The sequence below is a fragment of the Elgaria multicarinata genome, chromosome 21 (assembly GCF_023053635.1).
Source record: "Elgaria multicarinata webbii isolate HBS135686 ecotype San Diego chromosome 21, rElgMul1.1.pri, whole genome shotgun sequence".
In the NCBI taxonomy this organism is placed as follows: domain Eukaryota; kingdom Metazoa; phylum Chordata; class Lepidosauria; order Squamata; family Anguidae; genus Elgaria; species Elgaria multicarinata.
Window position 1 is genome coordinate 1,543,556 of NC_086191.1, and position 23,736 is coordinate 1,567,291.

General features: G+C 50.2%; 1 protein-coding gene across 1 annotated transcript in view; it reads right to left on the reverse strand.

Moving 5' to 3' along the window:
- Nucleotides 1–1,298: 1,298 nt before the first annotated feature.
- Nucleotides 1,299–23,736, reverse strand: part of LOC134412331 (semaphorin-4A-like) — a 28,135-nt gene continuing 5,697 nt past the window's right edge. The window contains exons 3-14 of the mRNA XM_063146232.1: nucleotides 22,726–22,788; nucleotides 22,094–22,192; nucleotides 20,525–20,636; nucleotides 19,138–19,254; nucleotides 18,740–18,879; nucleotides 16,387–16,556; nucleotides 16,039–16,189; nucleotides 10,244–10,433; nucleotides 8,471–8,586; nucleotides 5,810–5,967; nucleotides 1,734–1,844; nucleotides 1,299–1,530 (exon numbers count right to left, since the gene is read on the reverse strand). Of these exons, the coding sequence (XP_063002302.1) occupies nucleotides 1,299–1,530; nucleotides 1,734–1,844; nucleotides 5,810–5,967; nucleotides 8,471–8,586; nucleotides 10,244–10,433; nucleotides 16,039–16,189; nucleotides 16,387–16,556; nucleotides 18,740–18,879; nucleotides 19,138–19,254; nucleotides 20,525–20,636; nucleotides 22,094–22,192; nucleotides 22,726–22,788 (1,659 nt within the window). The remainder of the gene's footprint in view (nucleotides 1,531–1,733; nucleotides 1,845–5,809; nucleotides 5,968–8,470; nucleotides 8,587–10,243; nucleotides 10,434–16,038; nucleotides 16,190–16,386; nucleotides 16,557–18,739; nucleotides 18,880–19,137; nucleotides 19,255–20,524; nucleotides 20,637–22,093; nucleotides 22,193–22,725; nucleotides 22,789–23,736) is intronic.

Consider the following 23,736-nt stretch of genomic DNA (forward strand, 5'->3'; position numbering starts at 1 on the left):
CTCCAGTTAAGAACATCGTGCATACGAAGACACACACACACACACACACACACACACACACACAAACACACAGAGTGTGTACAGAAGATGCTCACGGCTGCTGTTTGCTGTTTGCTGGCAATACGCAACAGGTCTTTGCAACTTCGGTCCTTTTCACCCACCGTATTTTGAAGTGTCAGCCTACGATATTGTAAGAATCCACCTAAAGGGGTGAAGCGTGGTGAGACAAACACCTTTTTGCAAATATATGCACTGCGCAGGTATGGTCAATTCAGGCCTGGCACTGGTTCTGACCGTCTAGGAAACACACAGGTGGATGAAACCCCATGCGTTCGCTACAGTGTGACCCGTGAGGACGCTTAAGTCTTTACAGCGCGATCGTGTGCGACCTGGATTTCTGGCCCTTGAACACCTCCGACTCCAGTAACGTTTCTTTTAAACCAAGACGGAGTGACGCAAGTTTGAAAACAAGGAATACTGCCAGTAGTTTTGCCTGCCTGTGACGACTGCAGTGAAACAAAGCCGGCCTAGAACCCAGATAAAGCGTGTCCCCAAGCATCCAGGCCTCCGGAGAGGACGCGGGATCGCGGCAGTTTTGAAGGCGGATGCGATGGCCGCTTCGTGCACTAGAGGTCAGCAGCAACACATGTCGAACGAGGAAGGAGCCGAGACGCGAGTTTCAAGGGATCAGCTCCCAAACCCACGGCTTCCCGCAGATTCTGAGGGAGAAGAAAAGAGGGAGGCCTCCGTCTGACAGAGTGGCATCCTTCCTTTTTCCAAGCGAACCGTAGGAAAGCGCAGCGCTGGGCGAGAGGGAAGCGCACGCCCGGGAAACCTACGGCTGCCGTTCAGTCCATGCGCAGCAGCGACCGTGAGCATCCTGCCACCTCCGTCCCCGAAAGCACCTTCTTCCCCCACAAGGCCCCGTGTTTGGCGGACGGAAGGCAAAGCTCCTGCCACGAACGACGAGCAATGCTGACCTGCCTCAACTGGGCGGCTGTGAGAGCAAACATTTCTGAACCTTTGCGGGTTCAGAAAGGGACAAAGGAAGGGGGAGGAAGAGCTGCTGTAGGAGCCTCCGGTTCGCCCGAGCCACTAAAACCGCTCCGCAGGGTGGCTGTGGCCACGCGGAGTCCTTCGCTGGCCGGGTGCGGAACCGGCGGACTGGGGATGATGGGGCTGGAAAGGAGGTGGCGGAAATGACCCAGTGTGGGGGAGAAGCCGCTGCGCCCTAGATGTTTAAAACAGTGGCTGGGAATGATGGCAATCGCAGTACAGCACATCTGGAGGGGGCCGGGTCAGGGGAGGTTATCCGCGCCACGATGCTTGCAAACATGGGACTGACGGCTGTGGAAACTGTGAAAGCCAGAGGGGGCACGGAACGAGGTTTCCTGGGCCAGCTGGGCTGCCGGGGGCACTTTGGGCCTTGCATAGTTGTTCTCCGCCCCCGAGAAGCCACCATCAAGAGCAAGCGTGTCAGCACCGTCAACAAGAGGAGACGTTGGGCCAAGGAAGCAGGAGTGGGTGTTTCTTGGCCCAGAATTTGGACGGCTCAGGCACCCGTCGTTAAGGAAAGCGCGCGCACCAGGCACAGGGACCTGCGGTCAACGGGCCTTTGGGCTCTTAAAGCGAGAGGAAGACGTCCTTAGAGAGGCGGGAGCACTTGCGGCGGGACTCTGGGGGGCATCCAAACAACTCCTGTGCCCCCGGCACCCCATAGCACAATCATGTACTGGAAGGTCACCAAAGCACACAGGCCTCCCCCGCAAACGCTGCCCTTCCTGCTGTTGTTCTGGCATTCCAAGCTGGGCTTCCCCTTCGCAACATCTTGCAGCCAGGCACTCCTAGAAACAGGGAGGACAGGGGAGACTTTCAGGACAGCCCTGTGGGAGGAGACCAAGGCATCCCTAAGGCGAGGCCGGCGGCCTGTTTCCAACTCTGGCCTGCAGGAAGCCCACAGGTGTGGCAGGAAGCCCGCAGCTGGCTCCTCTTGCTTGTCTTCAGCCGCTGCTATTCAGAGGTTGACTGTCTCTGTGCATGGAGGTTCTATGTAGCTATCAGGAGTAATAGCAGCTGACAGATAGACAGACTCCTTCTCCACGAATGTGTCTACCTTTTTCCTTCTAAAAAGTCATGGAAGCTAGTGACCATCTTGTGGCAGACAGTACCACAAGCAAATTATAAGTCAGGGAGACCTCCATTTGCCGGTCCTGAACCCACTGCAAGTCCAGAATTTATATGAGAGAAAGATCGAGATATTTGCCCGATAAGGTGTTGCTCTCAAAGTCCAGCTCAGAAACGTTGAGGGGTAGGGAATCAAGTCCTGGGGTGCTTCACAGAAGGAACCCCGCAAGCCAAGAAGCTGGCTCTACCAGCACCCTGCCTGACAGCGCCAACCACGTCCCTTGGCAAAGCCCCGCTGGACCAGAGCAAGCTGGGCCCACCTTGCCCAGGGTCCTGCTTCCACACAGAGCATGAAGGCAATAGCTTCACTCCCAATGTTTTCCTTTTCATTCCTGCCTCTGAATACAGAAGCTCCGTGTAGCTTTCATCGCAAACGGGTTTCTTTCACCTTAGAAGTTGTGCAATTACCATAGCAAGGAAGACAACGCTCTGACACCTCTCACCTGGATTACTCCAATGCATTATAACGTGAAAATGATCTTGAAACCTCAGCTGGTCCAAAATTGGGCAGAGAAGATGTTAACAGGAACGGGCCAATGTGATCATGTTATCAGGTATAAGTCTTCAGCAAGGCCAGAGGTTATAGGTAGATTTAATTAGAACTAGTTTGGAATGTCTGTGCCTGCTTGTCTCCAGCATTTCCACAGGATGAGCTCACTAACTCCCTCTCTCGGCTTTGAAGCTGTCAGACTTCTATGGGGAACTGATTGTGTTTTAGACATGTGGGGGCCCTTGTTGAAGGAGTCACTCAGATTGTAGCGTCACCTTGGTGGGTTGGGCAGTGCCGCCCTGTTTGGACACAGGCATGAGTTACAGGAGAAGCCCCTGCCTGTCAAGTGGTTTTGAACAGGCCTTTATAAATCCCTTTATAAGCTGGAGCAAAAGCTAAGAACATCTTTCAACACTATTTATTTATTTATTTATATTTCTTACCCGCCTCTCCCTCTGGGAACAACAATAGATACAAATACAATAAAATACATAAAACTGATTAAAAACATGTAAAACTGGTACAATATTAAAATAACAGTCAAACATCTTAAAATTCATCTGGGTAGGTCTGCCAGAAGAGATTAGTCTTCTTGAATTAAAAAATACTATTGACGAATCTCTTCCGGCAGGCCATTCCACAATCTGGGAGCGGCAGAAGAGGCGGTCCTCTGGGTAAAGGTTGTCATCCTAGTTTTGGCTGACTGGAGTAAATTCTTCCCAGAGGACCTGAGTGTGTTTGGGTCCTAACAATGGACCCAAACCATGTAGTGCTTTAAAAGTAATAACCAACACTTTATACTTTGCCCGGAAACTAATTGGCAGCCAGTGAAGTGATTTTAGTGTTGGTGAAATATGGTCGCATGACCTGAAATTCTTCCCTCTTTGGATCCATCACCATTTGGGACTTTGAAGGCACTCTGCACATGGATTCTCTTCTATTTGGACTTTGGATTTCTAAGGACTCCGCCATGAAAAATACTGAAAGGCTTTTCATAGACTTGCACTCACATTTGCTGTGGATTGTGTGTTTGTGGTCAGGTCAACGTACAGCAGGCGGGGATTGACCGTTGGACTTTTCCTCTGCCAGGCTCAGATGGTGGGGAGTTTCCCTGGAGCTGCAGGGGAGTTCTTGTGCCTGAGATTTTTACCCACCCCTTGATCTTGTTCAGGCTTTGGCCATGCTCCGCTGAACTGCCAACTTGTGGCCCAAGTATAGACTAGCTCCCTTGGGATGGCTTGTTAAGCCTTTCAAGAATTCCCCATTGTGGTTGCCTGAAGGATCATGTCAGGAATCTTTCCCCTCCCTGGGTCGGGTTTGGAACCCTTTTTGGAATTGTTGAAATGGCAACTGGGAAACCAGGTTGCTCCGGGAGTGAGTAGCATTTCGACTGTATCTTGAAGCCTAAAGCTTTCTGACCCATCAATCTGCTTTAAGTATTTTTGAAGTGTGTGACCATTAAGCTTTTCACTATGAGATTTCCCTGAATAAAAGAAGTCTCATTGATTGGGTGTCCCGTGTCAGTTCGTCAGCATGTGTGCATGCCGGAGGGGAGCCATGACACATCGTATGCTAGTCCATGTCCAGGCCTGATTCAAAGTGCTGGTATTAACATCATCTGAAGGAACACCTCCTTCCCTATGTACTTGCCTGGACCCTAAGATCAGCCTCAGTGGTCCTCCTCTGGCAGCCCCTGCCAAAGAATTTAAGTGGTAGCTTACCAAGAGGAGGGCCTGTTTTCGCTGTGGCACCCCAGATGTGGAACCAGCTCCCTGGAGAGGTTCACTTGGCATCTACGTTGTAATTTTTCCAGTGCCAGGTGAAAAACTTTATTTTTCCAGGCCTTCTGTTGTTTTAAATCTGTTACTGTATTTTAAATCTCTGTATTGCTGCTAGGTTTTATTCTGGTTTTACTTTTATACTGTAGTTTTAAACTTTTAAATTTTATATTGCATTTTATGTTTGTATTTTAACTGTTGTGAACTGCCCAGAGAGCTTCAGCTATTGTAATAAATGTAATTACTTATTAATGATCTTGCGAATTGATCATGTATCTGAAATACATTTGGGCTCTCTGTTATTTTTGTTGAAACAGATTCACACAGTGCCCCCACCCACACTCACCCCGTTTGACTTTGGGATTCATGGCTGTCAGGCACCAAGGGCTCTTCCGGACAGAGGGATCCACCCACTAACAATCAAAAGGCTCCCTACTTTGCCATTTCTTCCTTAAGGGATTGTTTCTGGTAAGGAAAAAGATGGAAGAAGTGTCCGGACACCCCAGAAGACAGAGTGACTTGTACAATAAAAGTCTTGTCTGGAAACACCCTATCCTAATCCCCTCTTAAAAAGAATATATATTATTGTGTGTTTAATGCATATGTCGACTTTCTGCCATAGTTGGTGTTCAACTTGACTTAACAAAATCTCATAAAATCAGTAGTATAGTAAGTTCTACATGGACAAATAAAAGCATCACTTACAAAGTGCAACTGATCAATTTGCCTACCAAAAGCCTAGGTAAAGAGGGCCGATTTGCATGGCACTTCAAGGGCATTAACGCAGAGATACCACCACTACCACCACCACCGAAAAGGCCCTGACACAGCTGCCAGTGCCTGCCAGCCACCTAACCTGCAAAGGGGAAAGCACCTGGAGGACAGCTTCCGAGGATGAGCTCAGCTGCTGTTGAAGAGAAAGAGGGGAGCTGAAAAGAGAGGAGGCAGAAGGAGTGAGTGGAAGGAGAAAGGGGAAGGAAAGAGAAACCGGCAGCATTGTGAGGAGGAGGAGGAGGAGGTAGCCTGCAGTGCAGTGAAGAGTGCACCTCCACACAGAGAGACAAGCAACCAGGGAACCCAAGAGCTGGGATAAACAAGCGTTGTTGGACCAGTAAACCTAACACTGCACTTTACAGAGAACTGCGAGTGAAAAATAGTTGATTCATAGTTGTGTGAATTGTTTTCTTCATGTTATTATTCTCTAAACCTTCTTAAGCAAAGGAAATATGTATTTGGATTGGTCTCTGCAATCTGCCTCTTCTCATCCTAGCCACTTGCCTGAAACATTAGACTTCTCCGAAACTGAATGCGGCCCTCGGGCCAAAGGCGGCTCCAGGCCCCGGCCGCAGGTACTCACTTGTCCGCTGTGTTTTCCCGAGTGCTTCTGCACTTGCCTCGACCCCAGGCGCAGTAAGGATCCCGCGCTAACACGCAGTCGACGCAGGTTGCGTACGCGCTGCAGTTGGCCAGCGGGACTCGCAAGACTTCCTGGGAGTAGCCCACATATAACACCCCCTAGAAAAGCACAAAGAGGCATCCGTCAGCCCCACCCAAAACACGCACAACAAAGTCCTTCCACGCATGGTCTTGAGGGATTTTCAGCCACAGTGTCTGGCGACGAGCCGTAGGAATTAAATTAAAGTTCAGTCACTTAAAAATGACTGGAGTGCCCTATCTTGCCTAGGGCTCTAGCAAGATGGTGGCTCTAGCATCTGTATCTGAAGCTTCTATGGATCTCAGGTTACATCTTGGTCAGCAAAATTTTTTGTTTTGGGTCTATTGGACTCCACAACGCCTTTTCAATAAGAGTTTGTCTAACTTGCATAACTATTGGAGACATAATGCATCTAATGCTTCTTTTTAACTCATATGCTTTGGCAATGCCCTGCAGTTTCCCCTTTGGGGAGGAGGTTATAATAAGGATGAACTTTGTACTAAAACAAGCTATAATATGGAATAATGTGCGTCTCCTCCTAAATTTCCTACCGGCTTCTTGGAAGTTAGTTAACGCATGGTCAGCACAGATGGATTTCAGAGCCCTTATGACAGCCAAAAGACTTATATTATCACATTGGAAGGACAAATTCACACCTTCCACAATGCAATGGACCAAGGACCTAACAACATGATCAACTTTTGAACGAGGACTATATAGATGCAACTTGCAAGTGGATAAACACATGGATATTTGGTCTGCTTTTCTTGAAACCTTTGTACAACTCTCTCCTTTTTTTTTTTTGAATGGTACATATGATAGAAAATCATGATAATTTTATATATACAAAGTATGGTTCCCCACCCACCCCGGTTTTCATGATGTATTTTTTTGTTCTGTTTGTTGATATTCACAATAAAAATAAATTAATTAAAGAGTGTTTTATTTACCTACACATTTAAGGCTATAAATTGACCCTGATCAGACAACATGCTAAGCCAAGGTGGTTAAGCATTTTGAGCTAAATATAATGGCTTAGTGTGTCGTGTGAACCACGTTCGGCAGTTTACTACAGTTTTGAATACTGAGCTTTATAGTACCGTATTTGTTTGCTGTATGTGAGCTGCTTGAACTGAACGTCGGCCTGTAAGGGTTTCTAAATAAACAAACAAGTAATTCAGATAGTGATCTGGGCATTTTCACTTTTGTGACCATTACCCACCCTGGAGGGCCTTACTCGGCTTCGTCCTTTTTCTTCTGCTGCCCCTTACGCCTGGAACGCTCTTCCAGAACACTTGAGAACTACAAACTCAATCACAGCTTTTAAAACTCAGCTAAAAACTTTTCTTTTCCCTATAGCTTTTAAATATTGAGTTTGTTCTGACCCTATACTGTCAGCTTCACCCTACCCGGTGCCTGTTTACACTTCCCTGTGCCTGTTTGCATTCTCTTTCCCTCCTTATTGTTTACTACAACTTTATTAGATTGTAAGCCTATGCGGCAGGGTCCTGCTATTTACTGTGTAATCTGTACAGCACCATGTACATTGATGGTGCTATATAAATAAATAATAATAATAAAAAATGGAATTATTAATATTAATAAGAATCCTCCCATTAAAATACAGCCACTGCAGATTATTTATTATTATTATTATTATTATTATTATTATTATTATTATTATTATTATTATTTACATTTGCATACCGCCCCATAGGTGAGGCTCTCTGGGCAGTTTACATAGGATAAAAACACTTAAAAACAATATACAAATATTTTAAACCACAAAAACATACAAAAACAAACCCAGGCTAATTACATATTGCGAAACGCCTGGGAGAAAAGTCTTGACCTGGCGCCGAAAAGATAACAATGTCAAAGATAATATAGAATCATAGAATAGCAGAGTTGGAAGGGGCCTACAAGGCCATCGAGTCCAACCCCCTGCTCAATGCAGGAATCCACCCTAAAGCATCCCTGACAGAGGGTTGTCCAGCTGCCTCTTGAATGATTCTAGTGTGGGAGACAAGGGCATATCCGACAAGGGCAGGGCTAACGCTGCCATAGAGGCAGCTCAGGCGGCAGCCTAGAGCACCAAGCAAAAGAGGGCGCCGAACGGTGCACCCAGAAGCTGCTCTCCTAGAGCAGCTTCCGGGCGCGCTGTTACAAAGCCTCCGCCCTGGCCGCCCCCCAACCCCAGCGTCCTGCCTTTGAAGCCAGCGCCTGGCCAGAAGCCGCTCCTGGCTTCAAAGCCAGGACGCTGGGTTGGGGGGCGGCGGCTTCAGAACAGCGCGCCCGGAAGCCACTTCCGGGTGCGCCGCTTCGAAGCCTCCGCCCCTCCCCCCAACCCCAGCATCCTGGCTTCGAAGCCAAGAGCGGGCACGGGGGGTGTAGGGTTTAACATCGGTACGCGCGCCCGGGCGTGCCGTTCTGAAGCCGCTGCCCCGCCCAACCCCAGCATCCTGGCTTCGAAGCCAGAAGCGGATGCGGGGGGGGGGGGGGGGTCGCGGGCGGCGGCTTTGGTACAGCGCTTGCCTAGGGTGCAAAATAGTCTGGCGCCGGCCCTGGACAAGGGGGACCCACCGTTTCAGGCGAGAGCAACAGGTTCTGGACTGCTTCCGGCTTTCCAAAGAGCTGTATCTCCTCAATGATATGAACTCCGCTGCCGACAACCACCGCTTTGTGAAGGAAACCGTTGTCTGTGGGACAAAGATGAGATGAGAGATGAGCACCTCAAATCAGATGCGCGATGCCATGCTGATCAGACCAAGGGTCCACCTAGTCCAGCACTCTGTTCACACACTGGTCAACCAGCTGTTGGCCAGGGATGAGCAAGCAGGACATGGTGCAACAGCACCCTCCCGCCCATGTTCCCCTGCAACCCGTGCACGCAGGCTTACTGCTTTGGATACTGGAGATAGCACAGGAGTTTGGGGGGCTGCCTGCAGGGAGGTCAGCACTAGGGAGGAGGAGGGTTCAGCTCTTTGTTCCGTGGGCCCCACCTACACGGGGATGTACTCCGGCGCTACTGCGCCTCCCACACAGTTGGGGCACATGACGCTCCCCCCTCTCCGCAGCAACCGTGGGTTTTCATGCCGTAAACCCCGCATTTTTGCAAAGTCCTTTTGCGACGGATTCTTTCCCGTGGCGCCAGCTTCAGGGCAGCCTGGGAGCCTGTGTGACCTCAACTGACCAGACCGGCCTCGAAGCCGGGGCTGGGCGGGCGCAGCGCTGATAGGAGGAAGGGAACGTTGCGCCCCATCCGGAGGAATGGACTTGCGCCGCCGGATGGCGCTATATCTCCCCCCAAACGAGCGTCAAAGCCAGCGCGCTGCGGTGGGATGGCTGTTCTTCGCTGGAAATCTCCGCTTCTGCCCTGAATGCAGCCTGCTAAACATGTCTGCTCAGAAGTCATTCCCACTGACTTTCACTGCACTTTCTCAGCACGAGGCAGAGAGACGGGGGGCGGAGCCTCTGGCTTTAAATCTGCACTTATCCGGAGGATTTCTCTGCATTTTTTTTTTTAAAGGAAGCCACCAGACTCCAGTCACATACGCCCAGACTTGTGCAGTCTGCCACACCAAAGCGGTTCTTCCCCCCCCCCCTTTTCTTTTCTTGTCTATTTACCCCACTTCAAGTTGCTGCAGGTGCCACCGGAGCAGCAAATCCAATTGGATGAAAATGCGGTTTTAAACTGAATCGCATTGGAAAGCGTCTCTGTGTAGATCCCCAGCCAGCCAGCCACCCGCTGCCTTCTAACTCCTAGGGAGGATCGGGAATGAACATGAATGGAGGGAGACAGCCAGGGTCTTTACAGACTTGCTCCAGCTTGTCCTGTTCATATTCATAGAATCATAGAATCATAGAATAGCAGAGTTGGAAGGGGCCTACAAGGCCATTCTCAGCATATACCGGCCTCCAAGATGTATTTAATTCAGCAACAGCCCTACATTTATTTATTAATGGGCTCAAGTTAAAGGAAGTAAATTCCAGCTGGAAATCAGGAAAAACTTCCTGACTGTTAGAGCAGTATGACAATGGAGTCAGTTACCTAGGGAGGTTGTGGGCTCTCCCACACTAGAGGCCTTCAAGAGGCAGCTGGACAAGCATCTGTCAGGGATGCTTTAGGGTGGATTCCTGCATTGAGCAGGGGGTTGGACTTGAAGGCCTTGTAGGCCCCTTCCAACTCTGCGATTCTATGATTGTATGATTTATTTACTGCATTTGTATACCACCCCATAGCCGAAGCTCTCTGGCTGGTTCAAATAAACATTGCAACCCTTTCTTGCTGTGCTGAAGGAATAAGGTCACAAGCAACTCATTCAAAACGGTCTTTGCAACTGACAAAAACTATACCTGTCCCCAGAAACAGCACATTGTAGAGAGTCCCCGAAGTATCCGGAGTTTGGTGTACTACAATCCGGGTGTAATTCACTCCGTGCTGCACCAGCAGAGGTTTGTTATCGATCGGCTCAATCATCTCATCCATCAGGAAGTGTTCTTTGATGAAGCTGAGGGCTCTGTCTGCTGATGAACCAACTGAACACTGCAGGGAGAAACCCAAACGTTAAAACCACTAAGAGTCAGACCACTCAGCCCCCACCCCCTAGCTCTGTGTGGCCCACTGGCTGGCAGGGGCTCTCCAGCTTTTCAGGCAAAGTTTTTCCAAGCCATAACTGGGGTGAGTCTATACGCTCTATTAACCCCGGAGTGGCTGTGCAGTGGCGCTGCGTTCTTTAAATGACGCAGCCACCAACTCACAGGATGTCTTTTGTTGTATTTGCATGGGAAAGCAGGGAATGCGGCAGGGGGCAGGGTGGGGGGCTTTTCTGGCTGAATAGCCTGCATTACCTCCTGCCCCCGTCTAGCTGCATTGATTTAGCCTCGCAGCAGCGATGCTGTGGGCTTTTGAGCTGATGCCCTTCCAATGTATCATCGTATAGACACCCCTAGGGAAGATACTGCCTAGCTGGGGCGTTGTTAGCGGATGGCCCACCTGGGCACAGGCCCCAGGTTTCCTGAGCTGTGCTCCAGATCTTCTGAGTTGCCCCAATTGCCGTCATCGACCTTAATACAAGCTCGCTTATTCCCTCTAAACTCAGTAGCTTTGCAGTTACTAAGGAGACCTCAGGGCCTGCTCCATTAGCAGATCTGTGGGGAGTGTAGTGTGCATGCACCAGGCTTTTAAACTAGAGGGGAGCTTGCTTGCAATGACATTTTGAAGAGGGTAGGAAGCGCTCCATGTGAAATTCTGACATTTAACACAGCACCTGATTTCATGGCTCCAAACTGGAACCTTCGGCTCCTGCAGCAGCTTCAGCACAGCAAAGGATTCAATCAGCCTCCACAAACACCTTTCCCCCACCCCACATTTTAATTTCTCCTAAGTAGCTCCAGGCCTCAGATTATTCCAAAAGGAGAGTTAGGACTATGCAACGTCATGACTGAGGAAGCGCTGGAACTTTTAGATAGGTTTTACAGTTCTGAAAAAGCAAGAAAAAGCCACCTCACCTTGTAGAGTTGATTTAAGTATGTGCCATCCTTACGAACCTTTCACAGCCTCCTAAATTCTTCTGAAGTGCTTCCTCTCTGAAAAGGGTGCACTGACCCCTTTATTCGACTTGATAAGCAGATGCGAAAGAGTGCTATGGGCCTGTGCCCCGGGTCTTTTCAGAACCCTAGCAATGCCCCTGCTGCCTGAGAGTGACCCTGAGACCCTTCTGCACACACAGCAGGAGCTCTACAATGGAGCTCCGTCCTGTCTCTGGAATCTCCTATACATTAAGAAGCCCAAAAGGGTCTGCACTTTATGTTAAGTATACACTAAAGCAACCTTCCCCAACCTGGTGCCCTCCAGATATAACCAACACATATCCATCTATTATTATTACATTTATATCCCACCCTTTTTCCTCTTGCAAGGAACTTATGGTATCTTACATGGTCCGCCTCCTCTCCATTTTATCCTCAAAGAACCCCCCGAGGTAGGTTAAGCTCATAACAACTGGCCCAAACCAGTCCAAAATAAGCCCCATCTGCATATGAAATGGCCGTCTGTCCAGTACATGACGCTCCTGCATTGGCACTGGGGATAAATTGTCTCTGCCCCATCATTTAACCTTTTGAGATCCAGAGGGGAGGAAGGATGAAACCAGACAAGACGGAGGTACTGTTAGTGGGTGGTTCATCTGTCCGGCGAGGTGATGTTTGCCCTGTCCTGGACAGGGTTGCACTCTCCCTAAAGGATCGGGTCCGTAGTTTGGGGGTGCTCTTGGATCCAGAACTGTCACTTGAGGCACAGGTGAATTCAGTGGCAAAGAGCACCTTTTATCAGCTTAGGCTGATATACCAACTACGCCCTTATCTGGACAGTGATAGCCTAGCTACAGTGATCCATGCTCTGATAACCTCTCGTTTGGATTACTGCATACTTTATACATGGGGTTGCCTTTGAAAACGGTCCGGAAGCTTCAACTGTTGCAAAACGGGGCAGCACGGTTACTAACAGGGACTGGCCAACGAGACCACATCACGCCAGTCCTTTTCCAGCTTCATTGGCTGCCAGTCCAGGTCCGGCCCTATTCAATGTGCTGGTATTAACATTTAAAGCCCTAAATGGCTCGGGGCCAGGCTATCTGAAGGAACGCCTCCTCCCGTATGTACCTGCCCGGACCCTAAGGTCATCCTCAGGGGTCCTTCTCTGCGAGCCCCTGCCAAAGGAAGTGAGGCAGGTGACTACCAGGAGGAGGGCCTTCTCTGCTGTGGCACCCCGGCTGTGGAATGAACTCCCTAAGGAGGTTCGCTTGGCACCTACATTATATGCTTTTAGATGCCAGGTGAAGACCTTTTTATTCTCCCAGCATTTTAATTCTATAAATAAATTTTAATTTGGTGTTTTAAATTTGTAATTTTGCATTGCTTCTGTTTTTATCTGGCTGAGCTTTTATATTATATTGTATTTTATATTATGATTTTATACTGTTGTTTTATACCTTGAATGTTTTTAATTTTTGTGAACCGCCCAGAGAGCTCCGGCTATTGGGCGGTATAGAAATGTAATAAATAAATAAATAAATAAATGAAACACTAAGGTGTTACAATGCTAGACACTCTTGCTAGCACAATGTTAATAAGACAACCTTTCCCAATCTTCCATGTGTGAGAGAAGAAAGGGATGTTTGGGCACAGAAAGACCATTGGCCATGATTAACAAACTAGCTAAATTAACAAACTAGGTAAAAGTGGGCTAGATGGAACAACTATTAGGTGGATCCACAGCTGGCTACAGAATCGGACTCAAAGAGTACTTATCAATGGAACCTTCTCAAACTGGGGAGAGGCAACGAGTGGGGTGCCGCAGGGCTCAGTCCTGGGCCCAGTGCTCTTCAACATTTTTATTAATGATTTGGACGAGGAGGTACAGGGAACGCTGATCAAATTTGCAGATGACACAAAATTGGGTGGGATAGCTAATACCCTGGAAGACAGAACAAACTTCAAAGTGATCTTGATAGGCTGGAGTGCTGGGCTGAAAACAACAGAATGAAATTTAATAGGGATAAATGCCAAGTTCTACATTTAGGGAATAGAAATGAAATGCACAGTTACAAGATGGGGGACACTTGGCTCAGCAATACTACAAACGAGAAAGATCTTGGAATTGTTGTAGATCACAAGCTGAATATGAGCCAACAGTGCGATACGGCTGCAAGAAAGGTAAATGCTATTTTGGGCTACATTAATAGAAGTATAGCTTCCAAATCACGTGAGGTACTGGTTCCTCTCTATTCAGCCCTGGTTAGGCCTCATCTAGAGTATTGCGTCCAGTTCTGGGCTCCACAATTCAAGAAGGATGCAGACAAGCTGGAGCGTGTTCAGAAGAGGGCAACCAGGATGATCAGGGGTCTAGAAACAAAGCCCTATGAAGAGAGACTGAAAGAACTGGGCATGTTTAGCCTGGAGAAGAGAAGATGGAGGGGAGACATGATAGCACTCTTCAAATACTTAAAAGGTTGTCAATCAGAGGAGGGCCAGGATCTCTTCTCGATCCTCCCAGAGTGCAGGACATGGAATAACGGACTCAAGTTAAAGGAAGCCAGATTCCAGCTGGACATCAGGAAAAACTTCATGACTGTTAGAGCAGTGCGACGGTGGAATCAGTTACCTAGGGAGATTGTGGGCTCTCCCACACTAGAGGCATTCAAGAGGCAGCTGGACAAGCATCTGTCAGGGATGCTTTAGGGTGGATTCCTGCATTGAGCAGGGGGTTGGACTCGATGGCCTTGTAGGCCCCTTCCAACTCTGCTATTCTATGATTCTATGATTCTATGTCCATGCCTTTCTGTTGTTGCTGTCACTCAGCAACTGGGGCTCAGAAATACTGCCAATCGGCTACAAATCATCCGGTGAACTGCCAGATCCATCTGCCTTCTGGCCACCCTAGTCTAGGACAATGAACAGTGTTGTCCTCCCTCTGCCTCCCCACCTGCAGCCAGCAAAGTAGTATGAGAAGACGTCCCGCAAGCACTTCCCTTCCAGTTACTTTCTCTGGTTCATTCTGTCCTGACTTCAGTTCATCCTAAACTGCTGTTTACCTGGATCATTTCTACAATTAATTCCAGGACTGGAGCACCTACAGCCTGCCAGATCCCTCTCGTTTCTCCAGTTGACTGGCATTCTACCCCCACCCCTATCCCCCCTGCCGTCTGTCTGCTTAACCAATGCAGACGTGTCATGGAACCACAGACTTGGAAGGGGCGTCTAAGGCCATCGAGTCCAACCCCCTGCTCAGTGCAGGAATCCACCTCAAAGCATCCCTGACAGGTGGCAGACTGCAAATGGGCAACCTTCACGTGGTCAAAGGTGTGCCTGTGCCAAGGTGTCTTGCTGATGTGCACTTGTGCACTTCCTGAACACTGGCAAGACCATTCAACCTTGCTATGATAGCGGTACATCCATTCAAGGCCGCTTTTGGGCAGCGTTTTATCCATGCACACATGGGCACCACTACTGCAGAGGGAGGTGAAGACAACAAATTGACCGAAGGAAGTGAAAGTGGAGGCAGAGTGCACTTTGATGCTGTGCAAACTGCAGAAATAATAATTAATAAAACCAGAATGATTTCTCCTAATATGTCGGTTCTACTTCAGACACAAGACTCCAGAATGAGGCTGAAGAAAATATCCAACTAGGATATTTTGCAGCGCCATCGTTACACGGTGTTGATGTACAGCAAATATCGAGTGACTGAAAACCTCCAAAAGCATAGTTTTCTTTTGTTTTCTGAGCAACTCTGAGCAACGTTGTAGCTTCGAAAGCCTGTATCCGTGTATCTGCGCAACTACAGCTCACTGAATTTATGCATCGTACATAACCAGTGTCCTTACTTTCGTTCCAGAAAGAGACTTTAATGTCGCCATGGTGGCCATTACTAAACACTCCCCTGGAGCCCGGCCTCTGAGCTGCATTCTTGTGCCTACCTTGCACTGGGATCCGCCCCCTAACTACGCTCACTCTCTTAATCCGAACTGAAGCCACCACTGACACACGCACAAACAAACGTGATGACCTCACAGAGCAAAGTAAAAACTTGCGGTTAAAATGAGACATCGAAAATGCGCAGCTTCACAGGGAATAATACGATGTGGCTGGGAATTGGCGCCTGTGTCGTATAAACAATGGTGTGCCACTGCGCACCCATGCCGGAGTCTATACAGCGTACAGACAAGGCCCCGGCCTGGTTCACATTTCCTGGACTAACGTGTGAATCAGAACACAGCTCTCCCTCCGACTTGGCACGTCTCCAGATTTTGCATTGCTGTTCTCAGCTCAAGTGTTGCAAACAGAAATGGAAAAGTTGGAGAAATGGTGTCTTCTACGGAAAATTGCATATGGAAATAAATGTGAATTTCCATATGGTTCCTTGTTAAAAAACATTCACAGACTGATGTGGAAATTGGGCAGAACAGACTTGCGGCTGAAGGCACTCAAAAGCCAGAAATGCACCGATTCATTCACCTCTGCTCCAAGCTCTGGGGGGAGTTTGGAGGGGGGGGATTTTGGAAGCCTGACCCCAAGCCTGACCCCCGCGGCACAGCCCACCCCATTCCAAGCCTTGCCGCTCAGCCATCGGCGTCAGGAGCGAGACTCACGCTGCCGGGGCGGGGCTCCGGGACCGGCCCATTGTATGTCGTCCAGCGGAAACAGTCTTTGTTGAAGTCTTTGTATTTCCCATCGAAGGCTTTTTTGACTGCATCTAGGCTGAAGCTACACACTGCAGAGCTTCGGTGGAGGTCGGCCTGCCTGCAAAGAGAGGGACCACATGAGCCGGCTGCCCCACCAGCACCCTTTACCTCGACGCGGCTCGCCACGGGGCCAGAGGGGGCTCTGAGGGCGAAGGCCTTTCTCCAACACCAAGGGCCCCCCAGCTCCCTTGGGAGGGTTTTGCCCCCCCAAAGGTGACCTAAACATAATTTAAAACACAAATATAAATACGTTACCACTGGGAAGCAAAGACGCCATAGAAGACGGCACCCCCGCCCGGCTGCGGGACGGCGAAAGCGTGCTGGATGACGGCGTGCGGAAAGAGCCCCGGCTGGATGCAGGAGAGCTGGGCTTTCAGGAAGGTGGTCCACTTGCGCTGCAGCACCTTGTCCCCCCCGACGTCGTTCTGAAGGAGAGGAAGAACCAGCGGCTCATTCGCAAAGTGGGGCGACTGAACTTCTCCTCCGTGGCTTCCCGTCAGGCAGGGGGCCAGGACCTTTCCGGACCCGAGGCCCCCACACTAGAGGCCTTCAAGAGGCAGCTGGACAACAATCTGTCAGGGTGGACAGGGTGCTTTAGGGTGGATTCCTGCCTTGAGCAGGGGGTTGGACTCGATGGCCTTGTAGGCCCCTTCCAACTCTGCTATTCTATGATTCTATGACCTGGCTTTGCACGGAGAGATTAGCCCCCCATGGATACAGCGAAGACCACAGCCAAACGTGCGGAGAAGCTGCCAGATTCGGAGCCGTTGTGGCCACCCGGTCGGAGCGAAGCCAGGCCCACTGCCCCTTCTGGGCACAGCCCCTGCCACGGCGCAGGCCTACGGGCCCTTCAGGGAGAGGTCCCCCCACTTCCTCCCCCTGAGGTGGGGCAGGGGCAGGCCTCCAGCTGCGCCCCTCGGAGCTCTGCCCCTCAGCCTCCCCTGGCTCCAAACTGTGTGGGCTGCAGAGCTGTGCGCTGCCCGGGGAAGCCGGCTCCTGGTGGCTGGAGCGCTTCCTTTTTTTATATATATATAGTTTTTATTTGTTTTCTACACTATATAAACATACATAAAACATTACAATAGTAATAATAATAACAAAAGAAAAACATTAAACAACTGCTACATACATATTGAATAAATGTTGAGTACATATATGTTGAATAACTATTACCTATACATTATCATACTACAACATCATCATTCTTAACATAAAAGTGCACCCCCCACCTCGGGATCATTCCTGAGTCCAAAATCTAATCGTTTCCTCTGCTGGCGGTTTCCCACTTCCCTTAGTAAACACAAATATTAGGAACTGTTTCCAGATTCCTTCAAACTCATTTATTTTAGTTACGCCTTTTCTCCACTTAATATTACATGTCAATTTATCATTAATGGCTATATCCCATACTTCTTTGTACCATTCTTCAATAGAATATTCCCCTTGAATCTTCCAGTTCCTAGCTACAATCAATCGCGCTGCAACCAGCAAACTCGATATCAGCTCTATAGTTCCTTTTCCACACTTCATATCTTCAAATAGTGACAGCAATGCAATCTTTGGCGTTTGTTCTATTTTCATTCCCACTATTTCTTCAATTTCTGAAAACACCATCTTCCATAATCTTTGTACATATTTGCATTGCCACCACATATGTAAATACGTTCCTTTTTCCCCACAACCTCTCCAACAATTTGCTGAATGCTGATCATTTATCTTATTCAATCTAATCGGGGTTAGGTACCACCTCCACAAAATTTTAAAATAGTTCTCCTTTATTCTCACTGATAAACTTCTCAACACTCTTTGTTTCCATAGTCCCTCCCAGCTCTGTCGCCCTATTTGTACCTTCAAATCTGACTCCCATACCATTTTCTCTGGGCTGGAGCTCTTCCTGCAGGCTTCAACCACCGACACATTTTCATTAAATTAACTGAAATTAATTCATGCGTTTCAGAAACAAAATACCCCCGAGGCGCACACCGCTAGGCTCCCCCGTAGTACGCTTGCCAAGTTTCAGGTGCCTAGCGACGGACAGACACACACCCTCTTTTTATTACTATTGTTATTATTATTGATTGATCCCGTTCATGTCGTTGTTTGGTTTCTCTTGTACTCTTTCCGGGAGATCGTACATTTTTTGTGCTGATTTTGGCAGGCCTGTAAGCTGCCCGGGAAGATTTCGCCTTGAAAGGTGAACTATGATGACACTGGCTGTCCTTGGGAAGCCCAACGCAGGGTGAGGACACACACACGCGCTCGGTGGGGGCCCCGCCCCAGGTCCAGCCCGGCACCTGGCGGAGGCCAGGCTGGAGGAAGCTGCTCCGGCAGGACCCTGCCGGACAGTTAGTGGCCCTTTCTCCCCACGGGAAGCCCCCAGTGTCCGAGTGGTCCCGCTGTTTTCGTTCAATAACGAATGCAACCAAATCCTGGGCCCTGCTCCTTGCCAGGAAGCCCCCCTTCCTCCCAGGCACGTGCAGACTGAACGCAGGCGGCAGCCCACTCCGTGCCTGCTGTGGTGCTGGCCGTTCCTCCACACCTTCCAGGGCAGCGGAAACCGGTCCGGGCCCCCAGCTCCAGGGCCCCCTCGCGTTTGGAGGCATCTCACCTTGCAGACGCGAGCCACCCTGGAGACGGTCAGTTTCTCAAAGAAGTCAAACTCCTTCGCCGTTTCCTCAAAGAAGAAGTAGACTTTGTCATCATCCGAGGGCTTTGGGGCGATGAAAGAGGCCACAAACACTGCATCGCCTGGGGGAGGGGGAGGAGGAGGAGAGACGCAAAGAGGGGCCAGGCGTGAGATCTCCTCTGCCCCTCAGTTCGTGACCCCGTCGTCGTCGTGGATCCCCAAGGGAAGGCTGGTTGCCTAGGAGATCCATCTTCTCCGGGTACCAGCCCATTAGCACGTCCGTTGCCTAGGCGACCGGGCCCTGATGGATGGCGGGAGTTCTAGCTGGGGGTGGCGAAGGCACCCCCCTTCCCACAAAAATGCCCCAGCCCTGCCCTTACCGTGCATCCAGGAAAGGGCGCTGTCGGTCTTCAAGGCAACCCTGCTTCCCAGGGTCCGAGAGATGATGGGCTCGCTCCCTTGGAAGTTGTTCATGGTGGCCGTGTAAAGTTCCCCGTCTGCAGAAGGGGGGCAGGACCCAGATTAGCCCTTCTGCTCCAACCCTCCTCGCCCTGAGTTCCGGACTCCGGGCACGACGGCCCCGTGTGGTGGTGGGGATGCCTTGCGCCCGTGTGCCTGGCGTGGCTTTGCCTGCCTTCCCGTTCTCTCAACCTTCAAGCCTTGGAGGGGGAAGGGACGCATCTCGCCTTGAGCGCACGGCCATGCCAAGGGATGCGCATGCACAAGAAGGCCCCGCGGAGTGCGCAGCCTGTCGCGTTCGGAGCCCATAGCCCTGCTGGCTGGCAAGGATGAGAGTGACGTCCGGAAAGCGCCACGTTTCGGGAAAGCGGGTTAAAAGTGTTGATAACACACTGCAGGACAGACACGTATTCCTCTAAAATAGTTACAAGGCACCTTTTAGGTACCATAATAAAGGTAAACCATATTGTGTAATTTTATCTGTATGCCACCCTGAGATCCTAGTGATATAGGGCGGGATACAAATGTTTTAAATAAACAAATAAAAATTGATGAAAAACCAAAACCAAACAGTAATCAAATCAAATGCAACAATTAAAACCAGGTAACACCATATACACAGTGGCACCCAATATAGTCCTGACTCAGTTATAGAGGTCCAGAACATCAGAAGAGCCCTGAGGCTGGATCAGACCGAGGGTCCAGCTAGTCCAGCACTCTGTCCACACAGGGGCCAGGCAGCTATTGACCAGGGAGCCACAAAGCAGGACGTGGTGCAACAGCACCCTCCCACCCATGTTCCCCAGCAACTGGGGCACACAGGCTTACTGCCTCGGATACTGGAGATAGGTAAACAAGGCAAACAAATACATTTGAGGGGGCCCTTGAAGGCCTTTATAAGGATGAGGCCTGGCAAAACAGAGTTCCACAAGCAGGAAGCCACTACTTAGAAGGCCCTGAGCCTCGTGCCCACCAGCCTCATTGCTCTGATCTCAGAGTGCAAGCGTCTTGATACGGGTGATAACGCTTTTCTCGTAGATCTTTAAATAAGAACGCACACCTGTTAAACTGGGAAAACAGGCCATGCGGCTGGCATTGTCTTCAGCAATGTATCTTGGGTGACTGTGTGTTGGGGTGTGTGTGTGTGTCAGATGGTGATCCTTCATATGAGAACAGGGGTGCTACGCAAGTGTACCCTTTTTTCAGCTGTGGTTTGCTGGAGGCTACGCCATTCACGGGTGCCTTAAATATCTGACATGCAAGGAGCCTCCATCCACCCTCCACGTGGCCTTTCTAGATTTGACTCACCAACGATGGTCACTGTGTTCCGGTACTCAGGGTTGTAGGGACAGGAACCCTTCCCTGTCATGAAGACCGGTTCTCCTTTTGCATCACTGACCAGGGTGAACGTCTTTACATCCTAAGACGACAAGGAAAGAAACGGTATGAGTTGCTTCATACACCATGCTCATCAACTGACGTCCTCCAAGTGCTTCCTCCTCAGAGGGAATCTTGGAGGACACCAACAAAGAAGAGGGCCTTCTCAGTCATGGCCCCCAATTATGGAATGCTCTCCCCATTGACCTCTTTTCAGCACCAGATTAAAAATTTCCTCTAGGCTGTTGACAGCATATGATAAGTCAAGGGGTGTGTCAATGGGCATGTCCTGAGAGCTCCTGATTGTCTGAAGGGCTTGAAGGGGTGTGGCCTGATTGCTCTCAGCAGCTGAGTGGGTGGGAAGTCTCATTCTGTTTCCTGACTCCTAGCTGAGCAGAGCTGAGAAGAGGAGCTGCCCAAGCTGAACTAAAAGCTACAAAAGGAAGCCAGTCCCCTAGAGAGAGAGAGCAATCAGAGTGAGTGAACAGGGGGAGCAAACAGGAGTTTCTCAGGGGGAGTTTGTCAGGGGGAGTTCAGCAGGGGAGGTCCCTAACAAATTTTTCTTCTCTTAAGACACACTCATATAGTAGGGAACTTTGTTGTTCAGCTTCAGTCAGAACAGGACAAAGCACAAGCAATTCCAATATGATCGGAAAGGAAGAGATAAAACCAAAATAGAAAATATGGACGGAAAGGAGTGGTTTTGCTCCTGTGGGGTTGTGCCACATAATCCCCAGGCCGAGGAGCAAGCGCAGGGTTTATGGCGGTGGTCTGCCCCATCCCCCATCCCTCTCCAAGGCAAGAAAAGATGTAAAGCAAGGCAGGGCGAGGAGGAGGCAGCAGCTCAGGGGAAGGAAATAATTTATTTTCCTGAAAGGGAAACTCTTCTCCCCACAGCAAGGCAGCGTGGGGCAGCCCCCTGCCCTGTGCCCGGGCGGACAGCGGCCCATTAAGGGCTGCCCTCTGCTGGGAATGCCCCCGGAGCGGTTCCAGAGCAAGGACAGACCGGCGGAAGAGCCGGGCTGCCCTCGCTCTGGCTGGATAAGTCAGGATAAGTTCCTGACTTTTCCGCCATGCATCTAACTGACGCTGCGCAAATCCAGGCAAAGAAGACGCCAAGGCAGCCCGTCCCTGGGGTCTCCCTCCAACTCAGAAGGTGCCCCGGATGCCCTGGGGAGGCCGTGACAAGGGGAATAGACAAGGGGGGCACAAGAGGAATCCATGGGGACATTCCACGCAAAAAGGGGGTGAAGTTTGCACAAATCTGGTTTTGGGGGAACGGGGCACCAACTCGGAGCCGTGAAGGGAGGCCCCAGCCCTACAGCAGGGTCATGCTGCCAGGCATGCCGAATCCCTGGAGGCCCTGACCGTGCCAGCAGGCCATCTCTCCTGCTGCCCCGCAAGAGGGCCCGACATTCTGCTCCCTCTCTTAATCCAAAGCCTTCCGGGTCTCCAAGTGGAGGCCTCTCCCCCTCCCCCCTGCCTCCTCCAGACACTCACAATGTAAGCACAAGTGGGGTTGAAGGCGTTGGTTCCACAGGCGTAGATGTGCGTCTCGTTCAGCGCTACCAGGATGCGGATGAAGTTGTAACAATCTGTCTTCAGAGAAGAAAGTCGGGGGGGGGGGAGAGGAGAAACAGGGTTCAATTTCCACTGAAGTTTGTCATCCAGGGAAAGCTTCCACTGATAGGTTGTTAAATAGCAAAACTGGATGACGGCCTGAAGGATGCCGACAGGTTAGCCAACCCTAGGGTCCGCCACAGACTAAAACAGGCGGAGTGAAAGGAAAGCGAGAGAAAGTCAGCCCGGCTGGCATCCCATCAGAAGCTACCTCAGAACTAGTCTCTCTGAAGTTAACGCATCTTGGGAAAGGGCTTTCCATTCTCTTTGAAAGGACAATTGTCTTGCTTAGTTTGCATAGTTTTGCCTAGGGGAAAGTTCCAAGAGATTAGACTCCCTTCAGGCAGGAAGAGACGTTTATTGCTTGAGTAAGGCTTTGTGGATGACTTAGCAGGCCTCGTTATTGTCTCCCAAGAAGGCAGGAGGTTTTTGGGAAATACGACGCTATGAAATACAAATCATATTCCCAAGGAAGGAGATACGGGTCCGTCCCCCACCCACGCCATTGTTACCTTGACGTTACTTCTCTTCATGATGCACTCTTCCCTTTTCTTGGGAATGGGCCTCCAGGTTATCTGTTACAGGAAAGGAGGAACACAGGTGCTTCAGAGAAGGCAAAGGGCCCAAAGCGGGAAGCGGATGCCAGAGGGGAACTGCTCAGGTTAGAGCCAAGTCATTTGGGGGGAAATTCAGGGAAAAGCAAGACGGCGGAAGCCAAGGTGGACCCCATTTTCCAGCCCCTGGCCCTGATGAAGCACAGGCTTGGATAGGAGTTGGTGCAAACCACAGTTCAGCACCACAGGGATCACCCCTGTGCTTGCACACTCCTCCTCCCTTGCCCGTTCCCCTTCCCATTTCAACTGGTTACTTCTTGGCTTGATCAAGCCATAGTTTGCCATTGCACACCCCACTTGGGAAACTATGGCTTGTATTTGCTCTCCAACCCAGGATTGCAAACCACAGTTCAATGTCAGAACTGTTGGAGAGCCAGCACAAGCCGTAATTTCCCAGGCCCTTCCTTCGCGGCACTGTGCTGCCGTCACTTTGCCTCTAAACCCTGCAGTTTTGCCGCTGTTGGGTGGCAGCGGGTAATCCTGACGGCAGGAGGCAGTGCAGGCTTTCCAGCGGCCATTCAGGTTGCTGGACTCGCCCTCTGCCCTGCTTCTGGAGACCAATCGGGGTCGCCACCCATCCAGGAACGCCTCCGTCTCGACGCCGGAGCGAAGTCACACAGCGGAAGGGCCGTGGTGACCTTACTCTGAAGAAAAAATCAAGGTAAATCCCTGACTTTCCTAATGCACAGCTTCGTATATTTGCCCCGCGGTGGCTGAGAAGTCGGCAGCTGCCTCATATAACCGACACAGTGCCACTGTGCAGCCACCATGGGGCAAATACCGCATATAGACAACCACCCCCACCCCCAGTTAGGGTGTTAATAGGGCAAACTAGTTTGCCTTTTAAGGATGCCTTTTGGTGTGTGCACAGGCATCTTTGAGCTCTCCGTCTTTCACTCTGTGTGGGGA